General features: G+C 40.5%; 1 protein-coding gene across 1 annotated transcript in view; it reads right to left on the bottom strand.

Moving 5' to 3' along the window:
- LOC120786472 (ras/Rap GTPase-activating protein SynGAP-like) overlaps positions 1 to 18,113 on the bottom strand; it is a 33,230-nt gene extending 15,117 nt beyond the window's left edge. Inside the window, exons 1-10 of the mRNA XM_040121945.1 lie at positions 18,014 to 18,113; positions 8,761 to 8,849; positions 8,304 to 8,425; positions 4,032 to 4,185; positions 3,424 to 3,522; positions 2,990 to 3,250; positions 2,568 to 2,903; positions 2,329 to 2,473; positions 1,259 to 1,403; positions 208 to 444 (exon numbers count right to left, since the gene is read on the bottom strand). Coding sequence (XP_039977879.1) covers positions 208 to 444; positions 1,259 to 1,403; positions 2,329 to 2,473; positions 2,568 to 2,903; positions 2,990 to 3,250; positions 3,424 to 3,522; positions 4,032 to 4,185; positions 8,304 to 8,425; positions 8,761 to 8,849; positions 18,014 to 18,113 — 1,688 coding nt within the window. The remainder of the gene's footprint in view (positions 1 to 207; positions 445 to 1,258; positions 1,404 to 2,328; positions 2,474 to 2,567; positions 2,904 to 2,989; positions 3,251 to 3,423; positions 3,523 to 4,031; positions 4,186 to 8,303; positions 8,426 to 8,760; positions 8,850 to 18,013) is intronic.
- Positions 18,114 to 26,552: the final 8,439 nt, after the last annotated feature.

Here is a 26,552-nt window from a genome sequence, read left to right as displayed (position 1 = left end):
GGTAGGAACAAATGTGTCGCAGCTGAAAGGCTCAGAGCTCATCGCAGGGGTGAGTAACAGTTTATACCCTTGCAGTCTTGCGGTTTCGACTGCAAGCCGTGATGTTACCCTGTGACATGCATCCCACCTTGCACAAGTGCCAACGTCTACAAGTCTAAAAATGAACTGAATCAAATTAAAGAGGACCCGGCGATGACAGACACTCACTTGCTGAAGCTGGCCAGGTTCTGCATCACCTTGGCTATGAGTGTGAGTGTGCGGGACGTGCGTTCAGCCGGGTACTCCTGCATTAGGTTGAACAGCGACGGGGACATGATGGCTGGGCACATGAAGCGAAGGAACAGGGAGGAGCTGATGAGGCTGTCGGCGAGATCCTCTCTCCCACGCTCGGCACATCTGGCTCTCCACGAGGCAAAAACTTCCTTCAGCTCCCGGGGAAATATGCTGAAACAAGAACATGATTTTACTTCCCACTGTCAAGGAGCAGTGAGAGATAAAGTCCAGCAGCTCATCCAAAGCTCTAAGGAATATGGCACGGTCAAGAGACACGGTCAAGACGTAGGAAAAAATACTGGACTGCACCCTGCTCATGATGGAAAATGTGCTTATAAAACCCTTTTTTAAAAGAGACTGAAACAATTTTATGATTTTACTGATTATATCAGTGGGGGAAAAAAAAACCTCTAAATGGTAAATGATAATGTTCTAATTCATTTTTTTCTGTTTAAATAAGAAAGCTTTTATATTGGTGTTACTATGGGGACAAAAAAGGGGCCAAATGTTTTGTCAATTTGAAAGACAATTGTAAATGAAAAGGTAAAATTTGAAACTGAAAGGTGATGTATTTATCCTGAAAGCTGGAAAAAACAATTAAAATAAATAAATAAATAAAATTTCTGATTAATTTTGGAATTTAATTAAAATAAATAATTTTTTCTTTTTTTTTTTTAATTCATTTTATATACATTTCTTTTCCTAAATGAAAATGATTAGTTTTATCCTATTCTATAATGAAACCGTTTTGTTTTTTGTTTTTTTCAGATTTTATTTATTTAATTTCAAGAAAAGTGGGAACTGGGAAAGGCGAGACCCAGAATTTCCTACACCGCATATTCACATGACTGGCAAAATGGACTCCAGACAGAAAGTTGCGTTCATCAGGCCGTTGTAGACCCCACATTACACCAGTCAGTACACATACAGAGCAGATACAGTGCATGTATACAGTTTTTGGGGGTACAAACACGGCAAAACTGACCAGAGAGAGTTGATAATCTTGCAGAGTAACAGCTCGCAGCACATGCGAAGGTTGGCTTGGTGGTCAGCAAGGACTGACGGCGGGACACGCATGGGGTCCACCTCACAGTTCTCCTCAGACTCGTATAAGGCTCGAATGAAGTCACCTGAAAGTTGTAGATCAGACCGTCATTATGTTTCCAAAAAAAAGTTAGTAAAGTAAGATAATGATGTGACTAAAGCCCCATTTGGATTGGATTTATTTCTCCAGGGGTGGTTTAGTGTTTTCAATATTACCTGCACTGGACTTAAGGATTTCAATGTATGGAATGTGTATGTTTGACTTTTTACCCCCTCATCCTGGTTATAATTACAGCCCCAATTAGGGCTGTCGAATTTGAAGTTAAAGGTGATTTTGTTGTTCTGCCTTTGTAGAGCTGAACTGATTTTATGTGTAGTGCTGCACATGTATAGCACTCGAATACTTAATGCATGTTACACTTTGCATACATGAGTCCCTTTCCTACTATAAAAGCAGAGCCTGATTGATATTTGTCATGGCTTTGAAACAAAATGCTAGGATAGGATAAAGATGTGTAGACATGTAAAACAGTGGCTGCTTTGACGGTATGAAATTAATCTAAAAACTTTTAAATATAAATATACATGTAAATATAATTGCTAAGCATATTTATAATTAAGGGCTAAAACATAAAAAAACATAGGTATGTCTTACTTTCTATGTGCATTGAATAATGACTAGTGTACATTAAAAAAAAAACTGAAAATCAGCTAATACATGAATAAAAGAAGTAATCTGTATTTAATGTTGTGAGATGGAAATGTTATTAAAGTATAATTTGTATATGCTGATGTGACATTTAAACTTTTGTTCTTTAGCTCAAGTATTTCTAAAATGTTGCCACCACAATAACAAAAATGTCACAAATGTAGATGTAGAACTATCTTGATGGCATAAAGTTCATAAAGTAGTTCATCAAAATATCTGATTTACTTTGAGCCTCAAATAGCCCCTTCGTTCAGTCAGCAGGGAGTAAGAAACACAGGAAACACAGTGACGCGCAGTTTTACCTATAGCATCCTTGAGGTATCTGTGACCTATCAGTTTGAGGTACTCTTCCACAGCCTTAGTAGCGAGCGTGTTCTCCCGAAAGATCAAGTGCTCACGGTCCATGAATCGATCCACCTCACACATCGCCATGTCAGACAGGAACTCCTGAGAAGAGATTACTGGTCGTAAAGGGAACTCAAGGATGTGAACAGTGTTGGTTTGTGGAAAAATGACAGGTAACTCTTGACCTCTTGTTTACCTTTGTCTTCCCTGTGCTTTGAAGGATGTGCACCAGAGCAAACGCCACCTCCTCTTTGCTTTTCACACTCAACAGCGGCTCCAGGACTGCACACAGTGTTCGGTAGTTGTTTGTAATGTACTCGGCAAATTCCTTGTACAGCTCCATTGGGAGGATGTTCATTGTCTGGTAGCGAGACTTCACACGCAGTGAAGCGTTGATGACTTTGGCACTTCCGACACCACCGCTTTTGGCCAAAACGCTGGACTGTATCACCGGGTACCACTGCTCCACAAACTGCCGGCCCGTGATGCTGGAGATGGGGATGCTGACGAGGCCAAGGTATGTGCTTTTTTCCTAGATCACCAAACAAAACAACACATTTTATTAGTTTTATTTTATTCATTTTTTTAATGCCCGTTTTACTGACACGCTTTCTTCACCTTGCGTCTTTTTTTGTCCGTTTCCTTGTAGAGGTGCAAGCGAAGGCTACGAATGGTAGGCAAATTGTTGAATTCAAAATGCTCTCCCCAGAAGACGGTGTCGGTCCGGGGTTTGCTGGTGGTGCGTGCATACAGCATGTCATCCAGACACAGCTCACAATAGTAGCGTTTCTTAGCTGGAAGGTCTCGAGCTTCAATAATCCACAACTTGAGCACATTGTCCACGCGTCTGCTGTTGTCCTGAAAGTGAAACGAGGAGTTCTGTTACTGCATTACAGTCCTTATTTACATCTGTCCTTAATGTTACACCCTGGATCTCATGATAAAATAACAGCTCACCAGGTGTGGAAGGTTCAGATAAACATTTACTGTTGATCATCTTCTGGAATTACTGGAATTTAAAATGAAAGCCAAGAAAATCCATTGTATCTAACCTTGTTGGGTTTGACAGCTCGTTGCAGATTCTCAATCCACTTGTCTCTCTCTGAAGCTGAGCGGCAGGCAAAACATTTTGTCCCTGAACTGGTGGTCACCTTCAGACAAAACATACCCTTTCAGAATAATCACAATCAGGAAATATGCCTTATATGGCTGCAACTAACAGTTACTTTCACCTTTGATTCGTTAATTATTAGTTAATTGTTAATTAATAGATTAATGAAAAATTACTATTGCAATTTCCCATGGCCCAAGATTACAACTGTCAATTTGTCAATTGTCAATTTACAGTTATATAAAACACAGAAAAACAGCAAATGTGCAAATTTGCGAAACTAGAACAAGTGAATGTTTTTGCATTTTAATTCCTTAAACCACTAGGTCACATCATTTTCCTAATTTTGATGAGAGGTGTGCAGTGGCTTTGTAGTGAAACCAAAATTGATGTCTTTACATATTTAAAACACTGAAACAAATTAAATTGAATTGGTCCATTAAGTATATAAATATAGTGAGATAAAAAAAGAAAATAAATCCAGTAGTAGGTGGGTGAAATCAGGGAGAATGGGAGAAAGGTTAAAAAAAAAAAAAAAACTTAACACACCTCAAAGCAGTACTCTTGTCCTAAAATGCTAGAGTGGACAGGTTTGATTATAGCCTCTTCATCCAAAACTAGGTCCAAAGCCTCCGCAGCACTGCTGGGAGAAAGTAGGGACTCATGGGAGTGGGATTCTTTGAAGCTTTGCATCAAGCGAGTCCTGGTGAGAGAAGAAGAACAAGAGGACAATCTGAATTCAGATATGACCATATCAGTGTTTTCATATAATACAAAATGAGTCACTGAAAGCCTTGAGAGTCACTCCTGCAATTTCAGTATTATTCCTGAGATCCGATCCTTTTATAATGAGTATATGGTAATATTAGACAACCAGATTTTGAGTTCTGGTATTTGCATTTTGGTCTGATGACTCGGCTCGTGTGACTCATACTGTATGTTGGAAAATGGTCCACAATGTCTCAGATTGTGGTGTTCTCTGAAAATGCAATTTATCTAATTTTCTACAACTACACAAGAATTTAAAAATGCAAATGTAAAAGTAATATTAGTATTGTCTACTGTGTAAATGGGGCAAAATTGCAATTTAAGAGAAACAGTTCAGCAGTTACAGTCTGCAGGAATATTCTAGTGCAGATATAAAAAAGCACAGAGGATTAGGCGTGATCTTAGGGTAACCTTTAGAAGAGGGCAGCTCTATCAAGGGAAATAATAGTGGTGGGGAAAGTGGAAGCAGAAAGGTAAGTCAAGACTCTCTCTCGGGCGAATCAAGGTCAGTAGACCAAATGGGAAAAAAAAAAATGTAGGAAGGGAAAAGGTAAACCAAATTAAATCCATTTTTCAGTACAATTTCAGTATTTGTGTGTGTTATCCTCTCAGCCAGTGAATGCGCGCCTACCCTTTAGGTTCAGCTGTAGCTTTTCAGGCTAAAGTGCAGCAAACAGTGAGCCGGTACATTGATTTACTGGCTGACAGAGCTATAAGATACAGAGGGAAAGTTCCAGTTCTGTAGGCAGGAATACAGATCTTAAAATGGTCAGTTTGATTTAAAGGGATAGTTTACCATTTTGGGAAATAAGCTTTTTTGTCTACAACACACAATTATCCCCCACCTACAATGATGTCCCTTCATCCCTTCCCAGGAGATTTAACAACCATTCACACTTGGCCTCAGGTGACTCCAGCAACTGCAAAGACTGTCACTGCAACAGCCAGGAGCGCTAACGAACCGAGGGACGTCAGTGGCCTCGATAACGACCCCATAGACTTTAAAATACCTGGGACTCCCCCCCAGTCGGTCAGAACTGAAGAAGCCCCTTGGAAGAGAGGTGAAACATCTTCAGGCATCTACAACCGAGTCCAGCTGCCCTCGATTCAACCCTTCTTATATAACTATGACCTGGATGACTGGCAAGTCTCAGTGAGAGAGTGAATAAGCGTAATTCCCAAAATGTGTAAGTGCATAGTTTTTGAAAAATGATGACCTGAAAATGTGGAATTTATCTGCCATAAAAAGTTGGAGCATCATCATTATTAGCATTAGCTTTGAACATAAGAGTGAAAATAAGGGGAAAGAAGAATAGGGCAGAAACTGGTAAAAAGCAGAGGCTACAAACAAAACACAAATGATGAGCAGTAATTTAAGGCTGGATTTAATGATGGTCAGAGATACAGAAAATGACTAGGGAGCTGACAGTGCCATCACAGAATGCAGTAAATGAAAAATGCTTTGGTAAACCGACTTGGCAGCAGAGGTAGAGCAGCTGTGTTGGAAAGCAAGAGTGTGAAGTTGGATGCTTAGGGTTTATAGCAAAGTCGACTTAACACTACTGATTGAATTAAGCGTGTGTGGGCAGGACTCAAAGCAGGCTGTGAAGGCAGCTGTCTGGGGCAGCGGTGGGAGCCAATGAATGGTTAGAGGGGAAAGCACACTGACTGAGGCAGAAAGTCACTTTAGCCCCAGCACCATTAAGGTTCCCCCACCTCCTTCAGTGCTGCCTCCACAGAACCCATTGGGTTAATACAGTTAGTACCATAAGTATTTGGACAGTGACACGATTTTTTTTTTTTTTTTTTAATTTTGCCTCTGTTCACCCCCACATTAGATCTGAAACAAAGCCACCAAGATGTGATTGAAGTGTAAACTTTCAGCTTTAATTCAAGGGGTTTAACAAAAATATTTCATAAAAAAGTTTGGAATTACAGCCATTTTTATACATAGTCCCTCATTTTCAGAGGCTCAAAAGTAATTGGACAATTGATAATTGATCAGGTTCATGGCCAGGTGTAGTGTGTTCCCTCGGTATTTCATGACACATTAAGCAGATAAAAGGTCTGGAGTTGAGTCCAAGGGTTGAATTTGCATTTGGTAGCTGTTCATGGGAACACTCATTATGCGGTCCAAAGACGTGTCAATGCAAATGACGGAGGCAAAAAAAACAAACAAACCTATCAGACAGATGGCAGAAACTTGATCAAATCGACAATTTGGTACATTCTTAATAAGAAGAAATGCAACGGTGAGCTCAGCAACACCAAAAGGCCTGAAAGACCAAAGTAGACAACTAAAGTGGATGATCGCAGAATTCTTTCCTTAGTGAAGAAAAACCCCTTCACAACATCTAGCCAAGTCAACACTCTGGAGGAGGTAGGCGTCTCAATGTCAAAGTCTACAATCTACAAGTCTACAAGACTCTGTATTTACATTAATGTAAATACAGAGGGTTTACCACAAGGTGCAAACCACTGGTAACAATCAAGAACAGAAATTTCAGATTAGACTTTGCCAGAAAACATCTAAAAAAGCCTGGCCAGCTCAGGAACAAGATTCTTTGGACAAATAAAACCAAGATGAACTTGTAACAGAATGATGGGAAGAGAAGAGTATGGAAAGAAAAGGAACAGCTCATGATCCAAAGCATACCACATCATGTCAAACATGGTGGAGACTGTGTTATGGCATGGACATGTATGGCTGCCGCTGGAACCGGGTCACTGGTGTTTATTGATGATGTGACTGCTGATACAAGCAGCAGGATGAATTCACCTGACCTCAAACCAAGTGAGCATGCTTTTTACTTCCTGAAGACAAAACTGAGGGAAGAAAAAAACATAAACAAGCAGCAACTGAGGCAGCTGCAGTAAAGGCCTGGCAAAGCATCTCAAGGGGGGAAACTCAGCATTCGGTGATTACCATGGGTTCCAGACTTCAGGCATTCAATGACTGCAAAGGATTGTCATCCAAGTATTAAAAATAATCCTTATATTTATTATTGTTTGTTTGTACAATTACTTTTGAGCATCTGAAAATGAAGGACTACGTATAAAAATGGCTGTAATTCCTAAAACAGTTAATGCAGTATTTTTGTTAAGCCCCTTGAATTAAAGCTGAAAGTCTAGACTTCAATCACATCTTGATGGCCTCGTTTCAAATCCATTGTGATGGTTTACAGAAGCAAAATTACGAAAAACTGTGTCACTGTCCAAATATTTATGGACCTAACTGTATATAATTTTTTTTAACGTTTGTTTTAACTTGGCTTCTGTATCAGCTCTATGCCTGTATTTTAGAACAACGGAATTTTTCATCCTTTGCTAAACATCACATTCCACATCTCTGAGCATCGGACATCCACACCTGCCCTAAAATTTATTATGCATCTCCTGTGGCGGGAGTAAAGTGTACCGTCAGCATAACATTTTTACTTTCTGCCTCGCCCTCTCTCTACGGTTACATTTCCCTTATGTGCGTCGTGACTGGATTGTGTGAGGACTGCATAAAATTTTGATCACAATGCAAGCGAGATTCCTCGGGGATGTGACCTCACGTCAGAATACAAAACAAGAAAAAGCTGTCATGAGAGCCTCTGGAGCTGCAAGCTATTGGATCTTGACACAATCGGTGAAATCATGTGTGTACACACGTATACACATGATATATACACATACATACATACACACATACACACATATATACACACACATATATATACACATACATACATACACACATACACACATACACACATATATACACGCACATACATACACACATACACACATATATACACACACACATATATATAACACACACACACACACACACATATATATATACACACACATACACACACACATATATATATATATATATACACACACATATATACACTGTCCACATTTTTTGGCCTGGCTTTTGCCCAAAACATTGTGGGACAGGCTCCAACCCCCATGACATGGAGTTAGAATATGGAACTATTGGCTGGATGAAAGGTATTACCTGAAATTATAGGAAAGCTTTATACAGTAAAAGTTAATTACCTCTCTTGGTCGGCACTACGGAAGCGAGGCAAAATCATTTGTCTGAAGCTGCTGGTCCGGTCCAGTTTGGGCTGACTTTTAGCCCTCTTGATGGAACCCTTCAACCTTCGATTGAGAAAACTCTGCAGATATAACAAGGGAAAATAGCAAAAATTACAGTTCATAAGAGCAGAATAAAAACACTTCCCCAGCTGTTATAAAATACTGCATAATTCAATAAAAATATCCTTCATTTACAAACTTTACACAGTTTGCTTGAAAAATATATGTATGAAAATTTTAAGGTTTTGTTTCTTATCTATTAAAGTCTAAGCTCTCATTCAAGCATACATTTGGTTTTGTTTCCCAAGTGAGAATTACAATTTACAATATCAGACTTGGCGCAAAAGAAGCCAATCTGTATGTATTTTCTATGTGAGATGGCATTGTACGTTAAAACAGGCTTTGCTGTACTCACCGGCTGTCTGAAGGGCTGCGGGGTGGCATTGGGAGGGGTTTCCATGCTTGACTGTCTTGCAGAAGCAAAACTTGCCCTGCGAGATTGGTCTATGGGGAAAGAGTGCCAAAAAAAGATTTTTTAAAAAGAAGAAAAAGCGTGATCAACAAATATGAAATACGTAGACAAGGGGTTATTCTAGATAATAAAAACTGTTTTTAGTTTGAGTTTGTATCTGCATCTGGTTCCAGATTCTCCCTGTAGTACACATGACAATGAATCATGATTGTAAATGCCAAAATCCTGGGAATTGCAAGGGAGTTAGACTTATGACTGCTAAGTTATGGCAATTTAAATTCACCATGCTATTGGTTGCCTGTACACAAAATGCCATCAAATTTTGCAATATTGCTTGTGCCAACTAAATTTGGAATCAATTTCACATTGCATTCAAGAATTATGGCGGCTTATGTCAAATAGGCCACAGCTACAAGACTGTGGCAGCCAATTATAAGACAAGGAATAATAACAAAAAGAAACAAGTGCTGAAATAGGTCAAAATAGCAGGAGAAGGGGCTATATGGATAAATTTTGAGCTAACGGTTGCACAGGCAGCCATGCAATTGAGTCATGTCAAGTTTGAATGACATTTAACAGTGTGTGTCACTTTTCAAAGTGCTCTGATACTCATGTCAGATACTAAAACAACATGAGGCCATGAACAGAATTACAAAAATGTCTATTCATAGCTTGTTACCATTACCTTGCAGCTTTTTCATTCACATATAGAAAGGGAAACAGCATCAGAAATCATGACAGAACACACATTAATCACAAGCAAGCTGCCAGCACATCAACAATGCAGAGTAGTAGGTGTAAGTGAAGCTCACCAACAAGGACAGACAGCTACAGACTCCAAAAACAAAAATCCATAAAGAACAACATTATGACAATCTGAAAGGAACTTGTATATTGTCTGCAAAAGCAGCTATTCATCTCCCTTCCACTGGAAAACTTTTTGTATCTAAGGCCAATGGAAAATGACGCAAATCCTGATGTGAAAACTATATTGGACACCTATATAATCGAAGGAGGAAACACACTCTCATGAGTCATCTTCAACTTTTCAGTCTTTGTCTGACTTCAGGCCTGTGCAAACTCTGGAACATGGTGATGGATCTATAAAATCTATCTTTAGGGAATCAGACCTAATGCTTCCTCTTTATGACTGTGTGCTGACTAAGATAGATGGGGCCAATGCCCAGGAGGAGGAGGATCATGAATACACCATACGTTACTCCAAAATCCTTATCTCGCTGTACAAACAAGGACAGAAATGGAAGAGGGGTTTAATAAACAGCAGAATGGAGGCAAATATGCCCCATGTCACTCCAGTCACCAAATTGATGAGCAGTATATTTCTATGGGACGTTTTGGAGCATAGTGTGAATTTCCTCTCTGTTTCTTTCCAAATTGTCCTGTTCCCTAGCTTGATCTCAGACCTGTGAATCGCCGTCCACATGTCCAGTTTGTTCTATTCAAATAGGCCTGGTACTGTCCCCACTGATGGCCATTTCTCCCTATTAGAGAAACATTCGTCCAATCAGAGTTTAGTAGGTGGGATAAAGAATGGGGATGCCATCTTTCTACATAGCTAGCTTGCTATCTTGCTGCAATAATGAAAAATAGTGACATAAAAATGGTGGCAAGCGTTGAGATTGATGCTGCTGTACAAGTTGTTCTAAGCCAAGTTACAGAAAATGCAAATCTTAAATCGACATGTTTCTTTAATCAATGTGAAAAATATAACGTTGACTGCTCTACGCATCTGCTGCTGCAGCTTCTGTGTCAACTAAAAATTACGTTAGCGGGACAGACATATCCCTCGCTACCAATTAAAGATTGGGGCAAAAACATATCAAAATATCCCCCCTCTCAATAAGAAATCAGATAACACGAACACTATGTCAGGCTGAATGAAAACAAAAAGTTAGGCTCCACACAGATCGGGGTTTGTGATGAAAGCAATACAAGGGGGAATGAAGCGTATCTAAAGTTAAGATGTGGCCCTCACTTTAGGTCGAAGATGATTTTTCAGCCCTGGTTATAGAGACTCATTCTATTTTAAATTTATATTTTATACATACATTTGATCCTTTGAAGTTTGCATAAAGTCTCTGAATCATCCATAAGTTGGTCTCACTCTGCTCTTCTACTTTTGTCTGTGATTGATCCGTTGAGGTAGTTTTTTTGTTTTGTTTTTTTTTAATTACCCATTACCCAAAGGAGCTGTTTTTGCTACAGACAATCAAGACACTCTGTCATCCTATGATTTCCCTGCTCCCAAAGCCTGTAAATAGGCTACTCTCCAGGTTCTATTCTGAATCCAAGCTAATTGTTTGGTATCCATGGAAACAACTCCAAGGGCTTCTGCTTGAATAGCAGAAGATACTGGCACACAACTGCACGTTAAGGTGATGAAAAAGTAACATGCTGCACAACACGGTGTTTCTGCTAACACACGTACAACCGAACCGATCAGACCCTTCGGCTGCCCATGAGGGCGAGTCTTTCCTCAGCTGGAGGAAATACTTCAGTTTCTTGTTGAATGACCCTGCGGAGGAACGTTTAGCATATTTCCGATTTCAACATCACTGCCACTGAAGCAGTCAAATGCAACATATAGTGCTCTAAGTAAACGTGACACATTATAACACATGGATGTGTTCAAATGGGCTATTTTGAATGTAAATTGCTATCAGGACGGAGTGTGTGGGTGGCAACAGCCTCTAGCTATCTGAGATACAGAGGGAGAGAAAGACAGAAAGAGGAAGACTGTGAGTGGGTGTTGGAGACCATATATCTTTCTATTAATACACATTTGGAAACTTTGTTTTTTTTTAATAAACTAAATAAAATCATAACCTTTTTCACAGGAAGGATTTTTTTTTTTTTTTTGTTATACAAAAAAAATAGATGTAGTATCAGGATACTTGATTGGTTTTTAATAACCATGAAATCTCACAGCAGCTCTTCATTTACCAAAAGATGTACTTAATGAAAACCGACCCCAACTTTCCATTCAGCCCCTGGCCCTCAGTCATCAAAAAATAATTACCGAAAGTACAATTTGGGATACACCAATCCAATCTGCTGGATTGGTATCAGCACCATTACTGGCTTTATCAAGTGGGTTGGGTATCGGCTATGACAAGGCCAATCCACATAAAATACATTTACTCAGTTTCATCAAACAATTCAGTGTTTTCCCATCAGTTAAATTCATTCAGTCGCAGTCAGCAGCCGACTCAGTTTTTAGCACCTTAGCAACTGCTGGCTTCATGTTACTTCATGCTTACATAACAAGACAACACTCCAATAGCAATGCTCTACAGCTCTGTAGTGGTCAACAAGACTACGGGCCAGGTTCTACAAGAAAGTAAGTGGCTTTTAGCGGAGACACAAATGAAAAAAAGAGAGCTAGAGAGAAAAGGTCAAACCCTGGCTCCTCTCACACCTCCTCACAGCCAACCAATCACTGTGGATTGTCGGGCTCTGAATGTTACAGAAATTATCAGACACAGCAGCTGCAATGACGGAAAGGTATGGAGTTTCCGAAGCGATACAAATATGCACACTTGTGAGTCTACAGCCATGCTAGCAGCACTCTGAGGCTACTTAGGCACAGCAGTGCTTTAGGCTAAATGCTAATGCCAGCATGCTAACATGTCTGCAATGTTAAATGCTAACACACTGATGTTAAGCAGGTATAATATTTTGCATTTTCACTCACTAATTTTAGCATGTTAGCATGCTAACACTGCTAATTAGCACTTAAGCCAAAGTACAGTGGAAGCTGATGGAGTTGCCATTAGTTTTGGAGGTATATGGTCGTAAACCAAAAAATATTGGATAAAAGTCAGGGGATCATCAAAGTCAGTAGGATTCATCCTCTGGCCACAATGCATATCTGCACCAAATGTCATGGCAATCCATCCAATAGCTATTGAGACCGATCAACCCACCGATAATGACCCAAATTAGTTCTACACAGTGAGGTACAGAGACTTTAAATTTGGGAAAGGCAGATTATTGGTATTAGATTAGTACTATGTATCAACAAATACCCTGCGCTAAAGGTACCAAGATTAGTATCTATATCTTACTATATGTATATAGTAAGAGAAAAGTTGTACCGGTGACATCCCGAATAACACTACAATCCTGAATATTGTCTGTTTGTTGGCTTGCAGATGCACTTCCTCAAAAAGGCTCAAGATTCAATGTGAACAAGTTTTCAGACATATTACAAAACAGTTAACAGCCCCACACAGTGTCACTTGTCTGGAAAGTTATTTTAGAGTTTGACTGTGTCCTTTCAAGTGATGCATGCGTCATCTGGAGGACACAAATATGACTAAAGAAATAATAGCACAGCCAGAATTCCCTGCCGGGATGATATATTGGTTTCAGGGTGGTAAGGTGGTCTTTGCAGGTACAGTGAATTTTCCTACAAATTTGAGTCAGCAATCCTCTGCAGCTGAATATAAACATAATGCAGAAAATCCATTATGCTTGTTTTATGCAATGTAGTATTTAAACAAGTAAAACCAAGTCACTACCTAAAATCGCTCACTTTCTGGTGTGAGCATAAAAGTTTTAATGTAAGTAAGTTTGTGGTGTAAAAGTTTTGGTGAAGCCACTCTGCATCCCAAAGAAAAACACATTTGTAATGAGAAATAAAAGCATCTCTGGTCATCAGTTGCATTTCCGTTCATCGCAAGAATCTGTGTTTGTGGCACATGTATGAGCCCTCTCCAGTTTCATGAGCACTACACAATTTACATCTCACCCTTCACTACATTGAGGGTGGGAGCTGATCCTTCTGAGAAAAAGTGAGTATGCTTGATTGTATTGTGACGCTCCAGTTTGTCTTGGAGTGAGTGTTTCCGTTAACAGATCGCACGCACAACCTCTCGTTATGTCTGGTCTGGAGCATATGACAACAAGGGGCCTCTGGTGACTCACAGACAGGCCTGCCGGGCAGATGTCACATTCATGTCATATGGAAGTCTCTAATTGCCACATAACGACTAGTAAATACTGTTCATGTCAACAACGAACTGGTAATTATGGCTGGGAATTAGCAATTTTTACAACAGCTCAAATATGTCCATAATAAGTCAATATGTCAAGGTAGCCTAACTAGCGCCTAATTCAATGCTGTTTTGATCATGCGCACTATTTACCATGCTGCAAAATCTGCCCGTCACAGAACCGTGGCTGAAAATCTGGGATAATGTTACCAAATTAATGCAAGTTCATTACATTTGGACAAATAATTGACATGCATAGAGTGGCATGAAAAAGCCTGGGCACCCCTGGTCAAAATTTCTGTTACTGTAAATAGTTAACTGAGTAGAAGATGAACTGATCTCCAAAAGGCATAAAGTTAAAGATGCTAATTTCCTTTCAACATTTTAAGCAAGATAAGTGTATTCTTTTTGTTTTGTACAATTTTTGAGTGAAAAAAATGAAAGGAGCACCATACAAAAGTTTTGGCACCCCAAGAGATTTGAGCTCTCAGATAACTTTTAACCAAGGTCTCAGACCTTGATTAGCTTGTTAGGCCTGCGGCTTGTTCATAATCCTCGTCAGCAAAGGCCAAGTGATGCAAATTTTTATAAAGCTTTATAAATATTCTTACTCCTCAAAACCTTGTCCCAACAATCAACCGACTTGGGCTCTTCTAAGCAACTGCCTAGCACTCTGAAAATTTAAATAATTAATGCCCACTAAGCAAGAGAAGGCTATAAGAAGACAGCAAAGTGTTTTCAGGAAGTCGTTTCCTCAGTTTGTTATGTAATTAAATGGCAATTCACAGGAACGGTGGAGGTCAAGTTGTGGTCTCGAAGACCAAGAAAACTTTCAGAGAGAACTGCTCGTAGGATTGCTAGAAAGGCAAATTATAGCCTCCTTTTGGCTGCAAAAGACCTTCAGGAAGATTTAGCAGTCTCTGGAGTGGTGGTACACTGTTCTACCGGGCAGCGACACCTGCAGAAATATGACCTTCATGGAAGAGTCATCAGAAGAAGACCTTTCTTGCATCCTTACCATAAAATTCAGTGTCAGAAGTTGGCAAACAAACATTTAAACAAGCCTGATGCATCTTGGAAACAAGTCCTGTGGACTGATGAAGTTAAAATAGAACTTTCTGGTCGCAATGAGCAAAGGTATGTTTGGAGAAAAAAACACCGCTCCAACTGTTAAGCATGGGGGTGGATCAATCAGGCTTTGGGCTTGTGTTGCAGCCATTGGCACAGGGAACATTTCACTGGTAGAGGGAAGAATGGATTCAATTAAATACCAGCAAATTCTGGGAGTAAAAACATCACACCATCTGTAAAAAAAGCTGAAGATGGAAAGAGGATGGCTTCTACAACAGGACAATGACCCTAAACACACCTCAAAATCCACAACAGATGACCTCAAGAGGTGCAACCTGAGGATTTTGGCCCTCACAGTTTTTACTCTCAAATATTGTTATCTGCCCCAAAAAGGTATCAGTGGGGCTATAATTGCTACTGTATGCAACATTTTTATTCTTTTATATGGTACCGCACCTTAAAAATGTAAATGGTCAATTTAGCCAAATTACATTAAGACATGTTTTCCATTTAGCCCTTGTGGTACCTAGCCATAAATAGTTTTGGTTTTTTGTCCCATGGTTTAGAGATAACCGCTCACATTTCTTCTGCCCATCAATACAATACAGGTGAAAGGAATTTTGTTTGGGATACTTAATTTGTAACTTAAAACCAGGTCCAATTTTCTTGAATTAGTAAAATGAGTAAAAATTTGTAAAATTATATGTATAGTCACTTTATCAATGGATTCCCAGTCTTTAGTGTTATGAAATGACAGCTGTTTTGCCTTTTCCACAAGAAAAAAGGAAGACCAAAAAAAATTATAATTTGAGAATAATCTGTGTTGTCTTGTACTCCATGCCCCCAAAGTACAAGGCAACACCATGTTCACTCTTATCACTGTGTGTCGGATTTGAATACATTTTTTGCACATGATAAAGGAAGTGTATTCAAACTCAGGAGGATGTTAAGCCGCTCTTTAAATCATCAAACAATGAAAACTCAACAGCACAGACTTTGCTGTGAACAGTTTCACAGGGACTTCTACTCAGGTAGAAAGCCGTTTCAGTGACAGATTGGGAGGCGATAGAAGTTTCAGGCGAGGGTATCCCAAAAACCCAGCACACAAAAAAAAAAAATCAAGAATATCTGCATGGAGAGACAAGGGTCAAATGAGAAAATATGTCTTTGTAATTTAGGTGAATCGACTCTCTCACCTAGTGCTGAAATCAAGAAATGCTTGTTTTAGAAAATAAATGCAGATTGCTAAAGTGCACTTGGTCAAAGGCGTTTTTTCTGCCATTATAAATTCATTACACCATCACAGCTGTTGAAAAACCACAGACCGTGCAAGAGTGTGTGCAGGAAGTTAAGGCCAGTCATTAATCGCTAGCTGTCCAAACAATCAGCCCACATGACTGACAGGGCTAAATTCTCGCTGCATAAATCTTGTGGCTCTTTGACAAGCCGACAGCATCGCCCCAGAACATTCGACATGGGTTAAGTGTGAGCAGTGAGTTACTAAACAAAGATTTACATTGGAGTTGCCGAGGATACAGAGACATGCATAACTGGCATTTAGAGAATCAGCTGCTTGACGGAATAAACTCTTGTCTTGCAGTGCCTGGTGATTTCAAATTCATGGTGAATAAACATCAGGGCTATTGTTCAATACAGGTAAACTGGCTTTTGACTGCAAACTTGAAGGAATTAATATATTGAAACTAGCTCAATTACCTAAAACTTAATAGTGTTTTAATTACAATATGTTTAAAAGAGAAAAAAAATTGAAATTTTGGCTTTGTGCTAAGAAAAAAATAAGGGCAAGTGCCACTTCTGACTGTGTTCAGAGCCACTCTGTTGCTATTTTTAGAAACAGCACTGTAATCAAGTAAATGTAAAATGTACAGAAGCGGTAGAGCTGCAGGATTTGAAAGCAGAGGTGGGTGGAGGGGTTGAGGAACCAGGGGCAGTGTGGGCGCAAGGGAGCCACGGGAAAGAACCTGCGATCGGCTTGAAAACTCACAGATATTTTTGGAGGAACCGAAGGAAGGTGAGTTCCTACATCCAGCAACCACGATTTCTCGGGGCCAAGAGACAGGGTTTCTAAAATGTAAATGCCATCTGCGCAGAGGAAGGAATAAGAACAGTAACCTAAATACACAATCTGAAGTTGCTCTCCATCACGTGTGTTTTCCAGCATTCCCGTCTCTCTCCTGCCTGTCCCTCTGCCTGTGTGTGTGAGCCAGCCAAGGGGAGTGTGGCCTAGTTACCATAGGAACATGTTTGTAGTTTGTGCTCTGCTCCCCATCAAACTACCTGCGTTTTTACTAATGTATTTAGACCCATTATTGCTGTGCCTGTGAATGAACCAAATTTAAAGAGCGGAAAATGGTGAAAATGAAATTCTAGAGATCAAGCAGTGATTTGAAGCTCTGAACACTGACTGTACTGAGGAACCTCTGTATTATATCACCTCATCATAGTCGACATTGAAGCGATTTTCAACTAAGACTTCCCCAACAGTATAAACCACCTCTTGTTTGTTTCTGCTCAAAACAATACTGTCAGACTAAATGTTTTGAAATGAAACAACAGCTTTACATGTTGTGCTAACAAAAGATTGTCCCTGGAGGGACCCGAAATGGCTGCTTTCGCAGGGGGAAGTAAGGAGAGCATAGAGGAGGAGGAAAATTCGAGGTGTATCAAAGTCGGAGTAAAAGGCAAAGGGTGCTATCAAACCTTGAGGATGTCAAAATAAAATTCTGGGAGTGTGTCAAAGCAGGGCTCAGAGGGTGAGTGTTGCTCCAGTAGAGGATTGAGTGGTAAAAATCCTCAATATATCGAGGTACTTTTCTTAAGCTTCATATTAGTGAAAAGGACTGCAAAGTCACAGCAGAGTGAAAAGAGCAGAGCGGCACAGCTGAGGCTAAAGTCTACGTCCAACCTATCATTGAGCACTGGCAACAGTGGTGTCGATGGATCTCAGAGAAAACAGCAGATGACAGAGGAACATATATAAAAACAGATATAACAGAGAAAAAATCTTATTGGACCACGACAGACTGGAGAAGAGGCAAAGCTGACAGTGGAGAAAAGTTGACCGGTCCAGGACTAAACCGACTCACTTGGGGTTAAAACTCCAGGTCCGCCACAGCAAACCTCCACTTGACCAACCAACCCAAACTGACTCTGATGCGGCAGCCACGTCTTTGAAGATGTGTCCATGCAGCTATACGGCACAGACACAAGTTTGGTTTTTTTTAGTTTTCGAGATCGATGGACCAGCAGTCACCACACAGCAATGAGAAAAAAGAACAAGAATAAAAAAATCATTTATTGTCTTTGAAACTAACAAATAAAGTAAAGTAACCTTAATATAGACAAATATGCCCAAAAATAATACAAAATTTAGAATTTAGAGTAGGAAATACGGTGACACCTCAATTTCTGTTGAAAACCTGCAGGCCAAAGTAAATCATGAACTTGTATTACAAGCCACATTCAACTCATCATATCTGCCCTTTATAGGCTTGTAGGCTAAATGTCATGATGCTGCTCAACCACAAGCTGTTACTATGATTAATTGATAAGCATTCCTGCAGACACATCAGTCTTCCATTCCTTGTTCTCTGATTGGAATTTCAGGAAGAAAGGTTGGAAAGAGGTGCATGACACAGCCATAACTTATTTTAAGTGTCATCCAAACAAGGGACATTTGGAAAACACATCAAAAACATTCAAGATCTTTGATTATTCTCTCATGACACTGGACATGCCAGCTTCAGTAGAGACTGTCCCAGTCATGACATCCGTTCACCTCTAAAATATGCTAACTAGTTAGGCTGCCAACCTGAACGAGAACTCTGGGGTGGCTAACTCTATTGGCCATGTAGAAACAGACTGAGAGGAGGAGGATATGAAGAAAGGTTTGTTGGGAAGTTCTGCAAGAGAAAACATACAAGAACCATGAGGTAGTACCTTGTTAGACTGTGTTAAGTGAGGACAGACGCACAGGATGGAGAAGAATTACCAGTAGGATAAAAATATCTTGTGATTTCTCTGTTGGATTACTCTCAAAAAAATAAGGACTGAAAAGCAATTCATGGTCTGAGGCAAAAGAAAACAATCTGAGAAGACTGTAGGACAGGAGCTTGCTGATTCCTAATTGTTTTTTTTTTGTTTTGTTTTGTTTCTTAAGAGAACATTCAAACAGACTGACAAAGCCTTGCTGTCCTTGGCAGCAAGAAATAGCCCCCTCTGTGCATTGCACTAAAGATGGCTGAAGAGCAGCAGAATTATGACGGAAACTTGGTGTTGGTGAAGAATCAGCTCTTTGCCAGCTGACAACTGTGGCAGAGCGGGCAAGGAGACCAGATTCCCACCAGTTCAAGAGACAGATCAATAGACGTCCATTACTTACGCTTTTCTATTTCAGCAAAACTAACAACATAATTCCATGAAGAGATGTATGAGATAGCTCATATCCTACATAGATGGGCATTTCATATGGAGGAGGACGAGGAAATTCTGTGAGGGGCAATGAGTCAGAGTGAGTTGGACTATCAAGTGTTCAGCCTCAGACATTTCATTAACTGAAGCTCTTCTCTCTCCACTGCATTATGTTTTTTTCGTTTAGCTGGGGAAGTGTATGCAAGAGCCTACAGGTGTTTAACTGTGCACCTATAATGGTCCATGAAGATAGTGGCCACCAATCATATCATCGCTATGTTATAAACTGTCCAAACATCAACTACATCTGTTTTTGTCTGTTGAGATGGAGGGGGGGGGAAACAAAAAACAAAACAAAAACATGACGTCACCTAATCTCCACCTTTTGTCAGTTTCTTCTAAATACATAATCGCTTTCACTGGACTTTATTGGGCAAATGTTATTGTAACTGTAGCACAAATTTACATGCACCAATTCTGTTTTTGTAGAGTGGACCAAGTCTGGACAGCGTACTTTGTCAGAGTAATCTGGTTTGAGTGTGTATTTTATCTGATGCAAATTCAGCATGTGATACTCAAGGCCTCATATCCTGCAAAGAACATGATGCATAATCAGAGCTTCATATGTGGAAACCCACCATAGAATTATCTTATCAAACAGACCATGGTTACAGCAGGCAAATCCTCACAGCGGATCATTTTGGTTTCGTGCCAAATATCCTAAACAGCCTACACATTCTTTGGAGAATGCCTCCAAAATAAGCTGGTAAAACCATTCCTAAAAAAAATCCTACTAAGAAAACGTGTGAGAGACGTGTGCACCAGGTATTTATATGAAATCATTAGGCCTTACCAGAAGTCATGCAGCCTTCAATGCATCACCGTAAAACAGGTTCGGGTTCAGCAAGACACCGTACCTGAACACCTGTCCTCCGTGTGCAGGTGTGTTGGATTGCTGAGCAGCATAAGTGACTTTCACAGCTGTATTAACAGCTGCTATAGACTCTCCCGTCTGAGCTGCCGACTCAAATTCCGGCGGCAAGGTGGACATTCAGCTTTAACACCTCGATTATTGAGCATCTCCAGGCCAGCTGTCTCGGACACCTGACTGTGAGACGGGGTAGATATCTACAACATTGCAAGTTTTGCTGTATGTCGCTTTTCCCTCTGTCCACACTGGTTTACAAGACTTACCCAAAAACACAGGACTTCCTGGTGACAAAATCTTGGCAGCTTAGTTACATCTGTGGTTGCAGACTGAATGTCTTGGGTTTCCAGGGCACTTGGGAAGGGGCTGAGGTTCCAGGTGTGCTCGCTTCGTGGGACAAAGGTAGAATCAGTTTGTGCAGACCTGAGAGACGGTTTCCAAATAAAAGGCCAGTGTTGTCCTCTTTGAGAGATAGTTGTATTTCAAACATTTAGGCCGATTTGTTGTGTTCAAAGCAGGGAAGCCCCTCGTTTCCCACCTATGCTGCAGTGTGTCCATACGTGCCTTTGTCAAGTGTGAGGGGAAAACGTGAAGCTCACTGTCACAAGGATCCCTTCACCTTCAGCTCAGTCCATCACTGAAGCCAAAGCTTGCCGATCAGCAGCGGCTCTGTTGTGCAGCTCGGCAGCTCTCCTCTGCTTCTCCTCCCTCTCTTCTTCCTCTGCTCCCCGTCCTCCAGCTCTTTTGCAATCCAGGAACTGAGATGCGATCCCAATGCAGCTTCTTCGGTAATAAAGAGGATCTCTTCTGGGGACGGGTTTTGTCATCTTAATTGTTTGTTCTGGGCACATGTGACTTCAAACGGCCCCTGCGTCGCTTTATTATCTGGGAATATTATGAACTCCTGTTGGTGCTTTTGGTTTAACGATCCAAAGAGCAAATTAGTTCATCATTAGTCAATTATATTTACACTTAAACACTCCACAGAGATCAACGACACAACGCGGATTCTGTACGGTTACGACCACAGAGCGCTGCACATCCACCGTGCCGACTGCTGATTAAAATGGGGATAATTGTGAAGGTGATGCCTGAGGGCTATGCCAACTCTTAGCAGCACACACACGCCTACTGCACATTGCGCGCACTAAAAAAAAAAAAAAAAAAAAGCATCCCCAGAGGTGTTTACAGGCGAAGTCCTGAAGACGTGCAGCAGCATCTGAACAATATCTGATTCATGCACATTTCGGACTTGCTCCTTGTCTCTAGCTCCGCCGATTTAATCTATGACAGCGTCTGTCGTTCACCCCGCGCGGCACGGCGACGTCCCCGCGATCCCGGAATTCGTTACGGGCGGGCGAAAATCCGGTGCCAAGCCGACGCCGTGTCCGTCGCGCTCTCGCCGTCCGTCACGCCTCATTTCGATTTGACGGCAGTGCGCGACAAGGGGTGCTCGGCGAACGGCAGAGTCTCTCCCCCCAGCGGGCGGAGATAGTGCGCGAGATGGACGGAGACCGAAGCCAACGCCTCCAAAGGCGGGCGAGTCCGCCCTGCGCTGGTCCAGCTCTGGAGTTTGTAACACCCGAAAAGTAAAACGAGACGAGGCAGGGCGGCCGCCCACTGCGCCGAATAATTACAGCGAGGAATGAGGCTGGGGACTATAACAAAGTTCATTTTAAGTTATTTCTCGAATATGGAGAGTGGATAAAAAGTGTCTTTTGTGAAAGCAGGGACGCTGCACTTTGATAAGGCTGAAGTTTGCACACCTGAACATCTTCCATGAACTTATTTTTAGCCAGCAGCAGGTGGGGATGTGATGCTTTTTATAGGTTTGGCATGCGTCAGAATATACACTTGTTGATTTTTCATGTAAACAACATTTTAATAGGACAGCGTTGTCAGCAGCTGCAAGGTGCATTGGTGACTAATGGGGAAAATGGATGGATAAGAACAGCTTATTTTGTACCAGCTGGCACAACAGACTTCTGACAACAAGAGCCCCAGGGCCCCCAATAGCCCCGGGTTCACTGTGCAGGAATGAGTTTTGGGAACTTTCGCCAGGTTCTACTTTTTTTGGCGGATGACGCTGGGATTTTTTTTGCTGAAGGTCCCTGCTTCGGTGCCCCCGCTGTTCCACCGGATCCGTCGCATTGAAATAAATGAAGGGCCTGCTTTGCTTCACGCAGAGCTGAGGTAGGTCTGAGTGCGGCTTTAGTCCCTAGTATGCATCAAGGTCCAAAAACACCTGACCCTACGTTTCCGATAATGCAACTCAGTAGCATCTTTCGTTAGACCTGTCCCGACCGGTAAAAGCCCACGACCTCCAAAGTCCATGTCAGTTTGTAACACTGGCTCTCTGTTAAAAATTTCTAGTCTTCAAGCCCAGATTGAGATAACCCTGGTGACGTCACTATGACATCATCAGGGTTATTATCCCAAGCTCCCCACAGAGACACAGAGGGAATTATACAACCGTTTCCACAGGCTTAGTGGTACTCCCAATGGCAAATAACTGATCCTCTTGAGTAAATAAGTGGAGTGTCCCTTTAACTTCAGCCGAGGCTAATATGAGGGTTCAGCAGTCTGAGTTAGCCAAATGAAGAGAGCATTTTCTGAAGTTACGGTGATTTCCAACACTGGAGTCCTGCTAGAAAGGATTCACTTAACAGCCAGTGTGACGGAAGAATAAGACCAGCATCTATTTCAGTATACGCATAGTAGGCACATGGGTATTGTTTAAAAAAAACCCTTAAAGAAAATTTGACCGTCCTTTAAGTTGCTCTGTGATGTTTTTTGCATTAAAAAAAAAAAAAACCAATAGCCCATACACATGGGAAATCTGAGTCTGTTGGTGACTCATCTGGATTTTAATAGACTGCAATCAGTTTTATTCTGGTCACAAAAATGCCAGTCCAACACAACTGTCCACATAGGTGAAGACATGTGGAGGCAACAGCAATTGTTCTGGTTCAAATGATACTTATTTTGATATCTGCTATGTAAAAATGTTACATAAATATGTATTCCTAATTGTTAAATCCTGAGTGTGTCATAGATCATTTCGTGGGCATGCATAAAGAAGGTCTTACATAAATCCCCGACAAAGAAGGTGTAACCCGGTTAGGGTTTTTTTTTTTTTTTTTTAAATATGAGGCTAGTGGTAAATTGTGGATATAAAATGATTAGAAAACTGATAGGATAAATGATAATAACCTTTTCTTAAATGATAATAGTCATTTAATGGAATCATTAAAGGTTTGATCTATTAAAAATACACTGACAAAGAGGGTAAACCCATCTCATTAAAATAAAAACAGATTAACATTTGCTTGTTTTCACAGTCGTGTTTATAGACCATGACATGGCTGTGCTTTACCCTTGTAAAATGTTGGTTACACCCGAGTCACTTAAATTATTTTTCTTCCTGTATTTTCATTTATCTTCCTGGTATTAAACGAGCATAGACAAGTATAGGGAGCAGGAGAAGATTGGACAAAACCCGATGGGGAGAAGCAAAAATCAGTGATGTTATAGTTTGTTAAAAGACTAACTTGGGACACTGGACGGCACATGCAGTCTTCAAAAATACACCAAATACACTCTCACTCTCAACCCTCACTCAATCATTCACATGCGCGCACACATAGAAACACACACATCTCCATGGAAACTGATAAAAGAAAAGCTGGTCTGCAAAAAGAAGAGATTGACAAAGCACATGTAAGAACTTGGATGGTCAGCAAGAAACAAATTTATGGAATAAAGAAAAATCCAGGAGGATTCTATAATATAGAAAAAAAACTTGAAGAAAATGAAACTCATTCAAATCTTTTGAATCTACGAACAGCAGCGTCTAAAATGTTCTCAATGCAGTTTAACTTTCTATCAGTTTGTTGCTCTTTTTGGTCAAATTACAGGCTGTACATTTGATATGAGCGAGAACTGAAAAACCACCCGATGCAAGAGTGCAAATCTGGCAGAATACAAATGGTGCGAAGAGCGTTGAGGAAATATGAAGGAATGAAAGTTGCGCGGATGTTGCAGATAGCAGAACAGAGAGGGTGGGCAACAGAAGAGGGGAGAGGACAAGGGAAGGAGTACAGCACAGAGTACAGCACAGTACACCACCTACACTCGTCTCCATGGCAACTACCACACTAGAACGAGTGATAATGCAGTTCCCTCGCTTCCTATTCTGAAAACTGTTCAGTTGGTACGATGTGCACTGTGCACTATGTGGGAGACAAAGCTTTCAGTGTTCTGTTGTTGCAGATGGCATGAGAAGTATTTTAGAAGCATTGAATTGCGATGCTTGTAAAACACTTGTCCTAATATTTTAACTGCATACATCCTTTATCCATCTATCCACCAGAGACGTTGGCTTAGCCTGACACTGAATTCATCATCATCGCTTTAAGGGATAACTTGTTATTTTTTGAATTAATGTGTTTTTTTAATGTGTTTTTTCTTTTTTCTTCACCAAAGCATGCGGCACAGTGTGTGGGCAGCAGTTGCTTTCAAAGAACAAGTACTGAGGGTTGATAGAATTGAAAGGCATGATAAAATAAATTATTTTCCCCAGTGTGGTTCCTGCTGTTTGTATGAATGTAAAGCGACAGCATAAGACCTCCAAACCTTCTTCTGTGTTTTTGCGCAACATGGTTTTCGGAATCTGTGTCCTCAAAAAGTGCAGACACCAGTGGGCTGAATACAGTTTGACTCAGGGCATTACTATGTAGATGACATTGCACAAGCTGTGTGTACAGTCTGTGCTAAATTGTAATTTGGGTTTAACCATAAAAGTCTCGAGAAATTACTTGAGACAATGAGCCTTTGCTACACCCACCACTCCTTTTTTTAGCCATCTTTTCAGGGGCCTTTCATCCTACTTGGGCCCAATTTGTTTTTCTCAAAACTGCTTGTGTAACTGCCAAAGCAGCACAATATGCTGCTGTTAGCATTACTAATTCTGCCACCAAAAAAATGAATCAATTTGTGGTGTTTGGTCACATCAGTCTGAGGCGGATTTTCTTTGTCTGGTATCTTCTGTCAGTCGATGTTAATTTCTTGGGCAGATTGTCATGATTCATTTGAAGTACAATCAGTCTGTCTGTCAACTCTGCATATGACAAATACAGAGCAAGTAAGGTCGGCTGTCGGACGGCCCGGCAGGACAACTTCCAGATGGCTGGTCTGCCTCTGCTCTTCACATCACCAGCATTGTTTACATCATGACAGAGACCATGTGACTGCCTGACAGTAAAGAGGATTTGATTTTCAGCCTTGACATCAACTGAGCCAGCCTTTGTTATGGGATTTTTGACCCAACCCCAGTCCTCATTTTTAATGCACCGTTTTGGTATAAATGGTAACTTTTAATCAGTATTCATGTTTATGTAAATTACATGTACCTATTGGATTATTCATTTATTCCTTTTGGTAGGTCAGTTTCTTAATAAAGTTCACTGTCTACCTACTGTGACTTTAGAATTAAATGTTATGTAAATAATGTTGTCAAACTTAAAGGAACAGACAAAATATGTTACAAAGCTTTGTTATTTTTAGAGCTAGTCGATTAATGAAATAATTGATTAACTGAAAATTAATCAACAACTATTTTGATAATCAAATATTTAAGTAGTTTTTTTTTAAGCAAAATTTAAAACATTGTCTGTTTATTCTGGAAATGAACCTTTATCTCATCTGAGGTGTTCCTGGACTTATTTTAACAACATCTTCTATTGGTTTAAAATTTTCCAGCCATCAGCAGCTTCTCCTGATTCTTTTGAGCATTACATTTAAGTAATTTGAGTATGGTTTGTCACTTTTTCATTTTGAACACACTTCATACTCCAAACGTGGTTGGATTTAGGACATGGCTAATGTCAAAGACATTCATCTTGGCAGCTGGGGTTCTACTTTAAGTTATCAATAGAGACCTTGCCAGTTTCTATTAGTTTTATCCATCGATAAACAGAACAGACTGGGTTTACATAACATATGGAGCATGTACAGTAGTTAGCACAGTAGTCGCCTAGAGATCAGGGATGTGGGTTCTATATGAGCTCATGCAAAATGCATTTTCTCCTGACCAGCAGACAAAAAGTGCTAACGAAGTTCAGGCATCAAAAGCCAGGTCACTTATAACACAATAAAGACGTAGTTAACTGCTTAGCAAAATGCTAAATTGAACATCATCTGGACATTACAGAAACAGCCAGAGAAAATCTGCTTGAGTGCAACACAATCCTTTGGCAGAAATGTCAAAATCATAATTTTGGGGAGCC

Source organism: Xiphias gladius, chromosome 24 (assembly GCF_016859285.1).
Source record: "Xiphias gladius isolate SHS-SW01 ecotype Sanya breed wild chromosome 24, ASM1685928v1, whole genome shotgun sequence".
NCBI lineage: Eukaryota > Metazoa > Chordata > Actinopteri > Istiophoriformes > Xiphiidae > Xiphias > Xiphias gladius.
The sequence above is the reverse complement of the archived record's forward strand: the minus strand, read 5'-3'. Positions and strand labels throughout refer to the sequence as shown.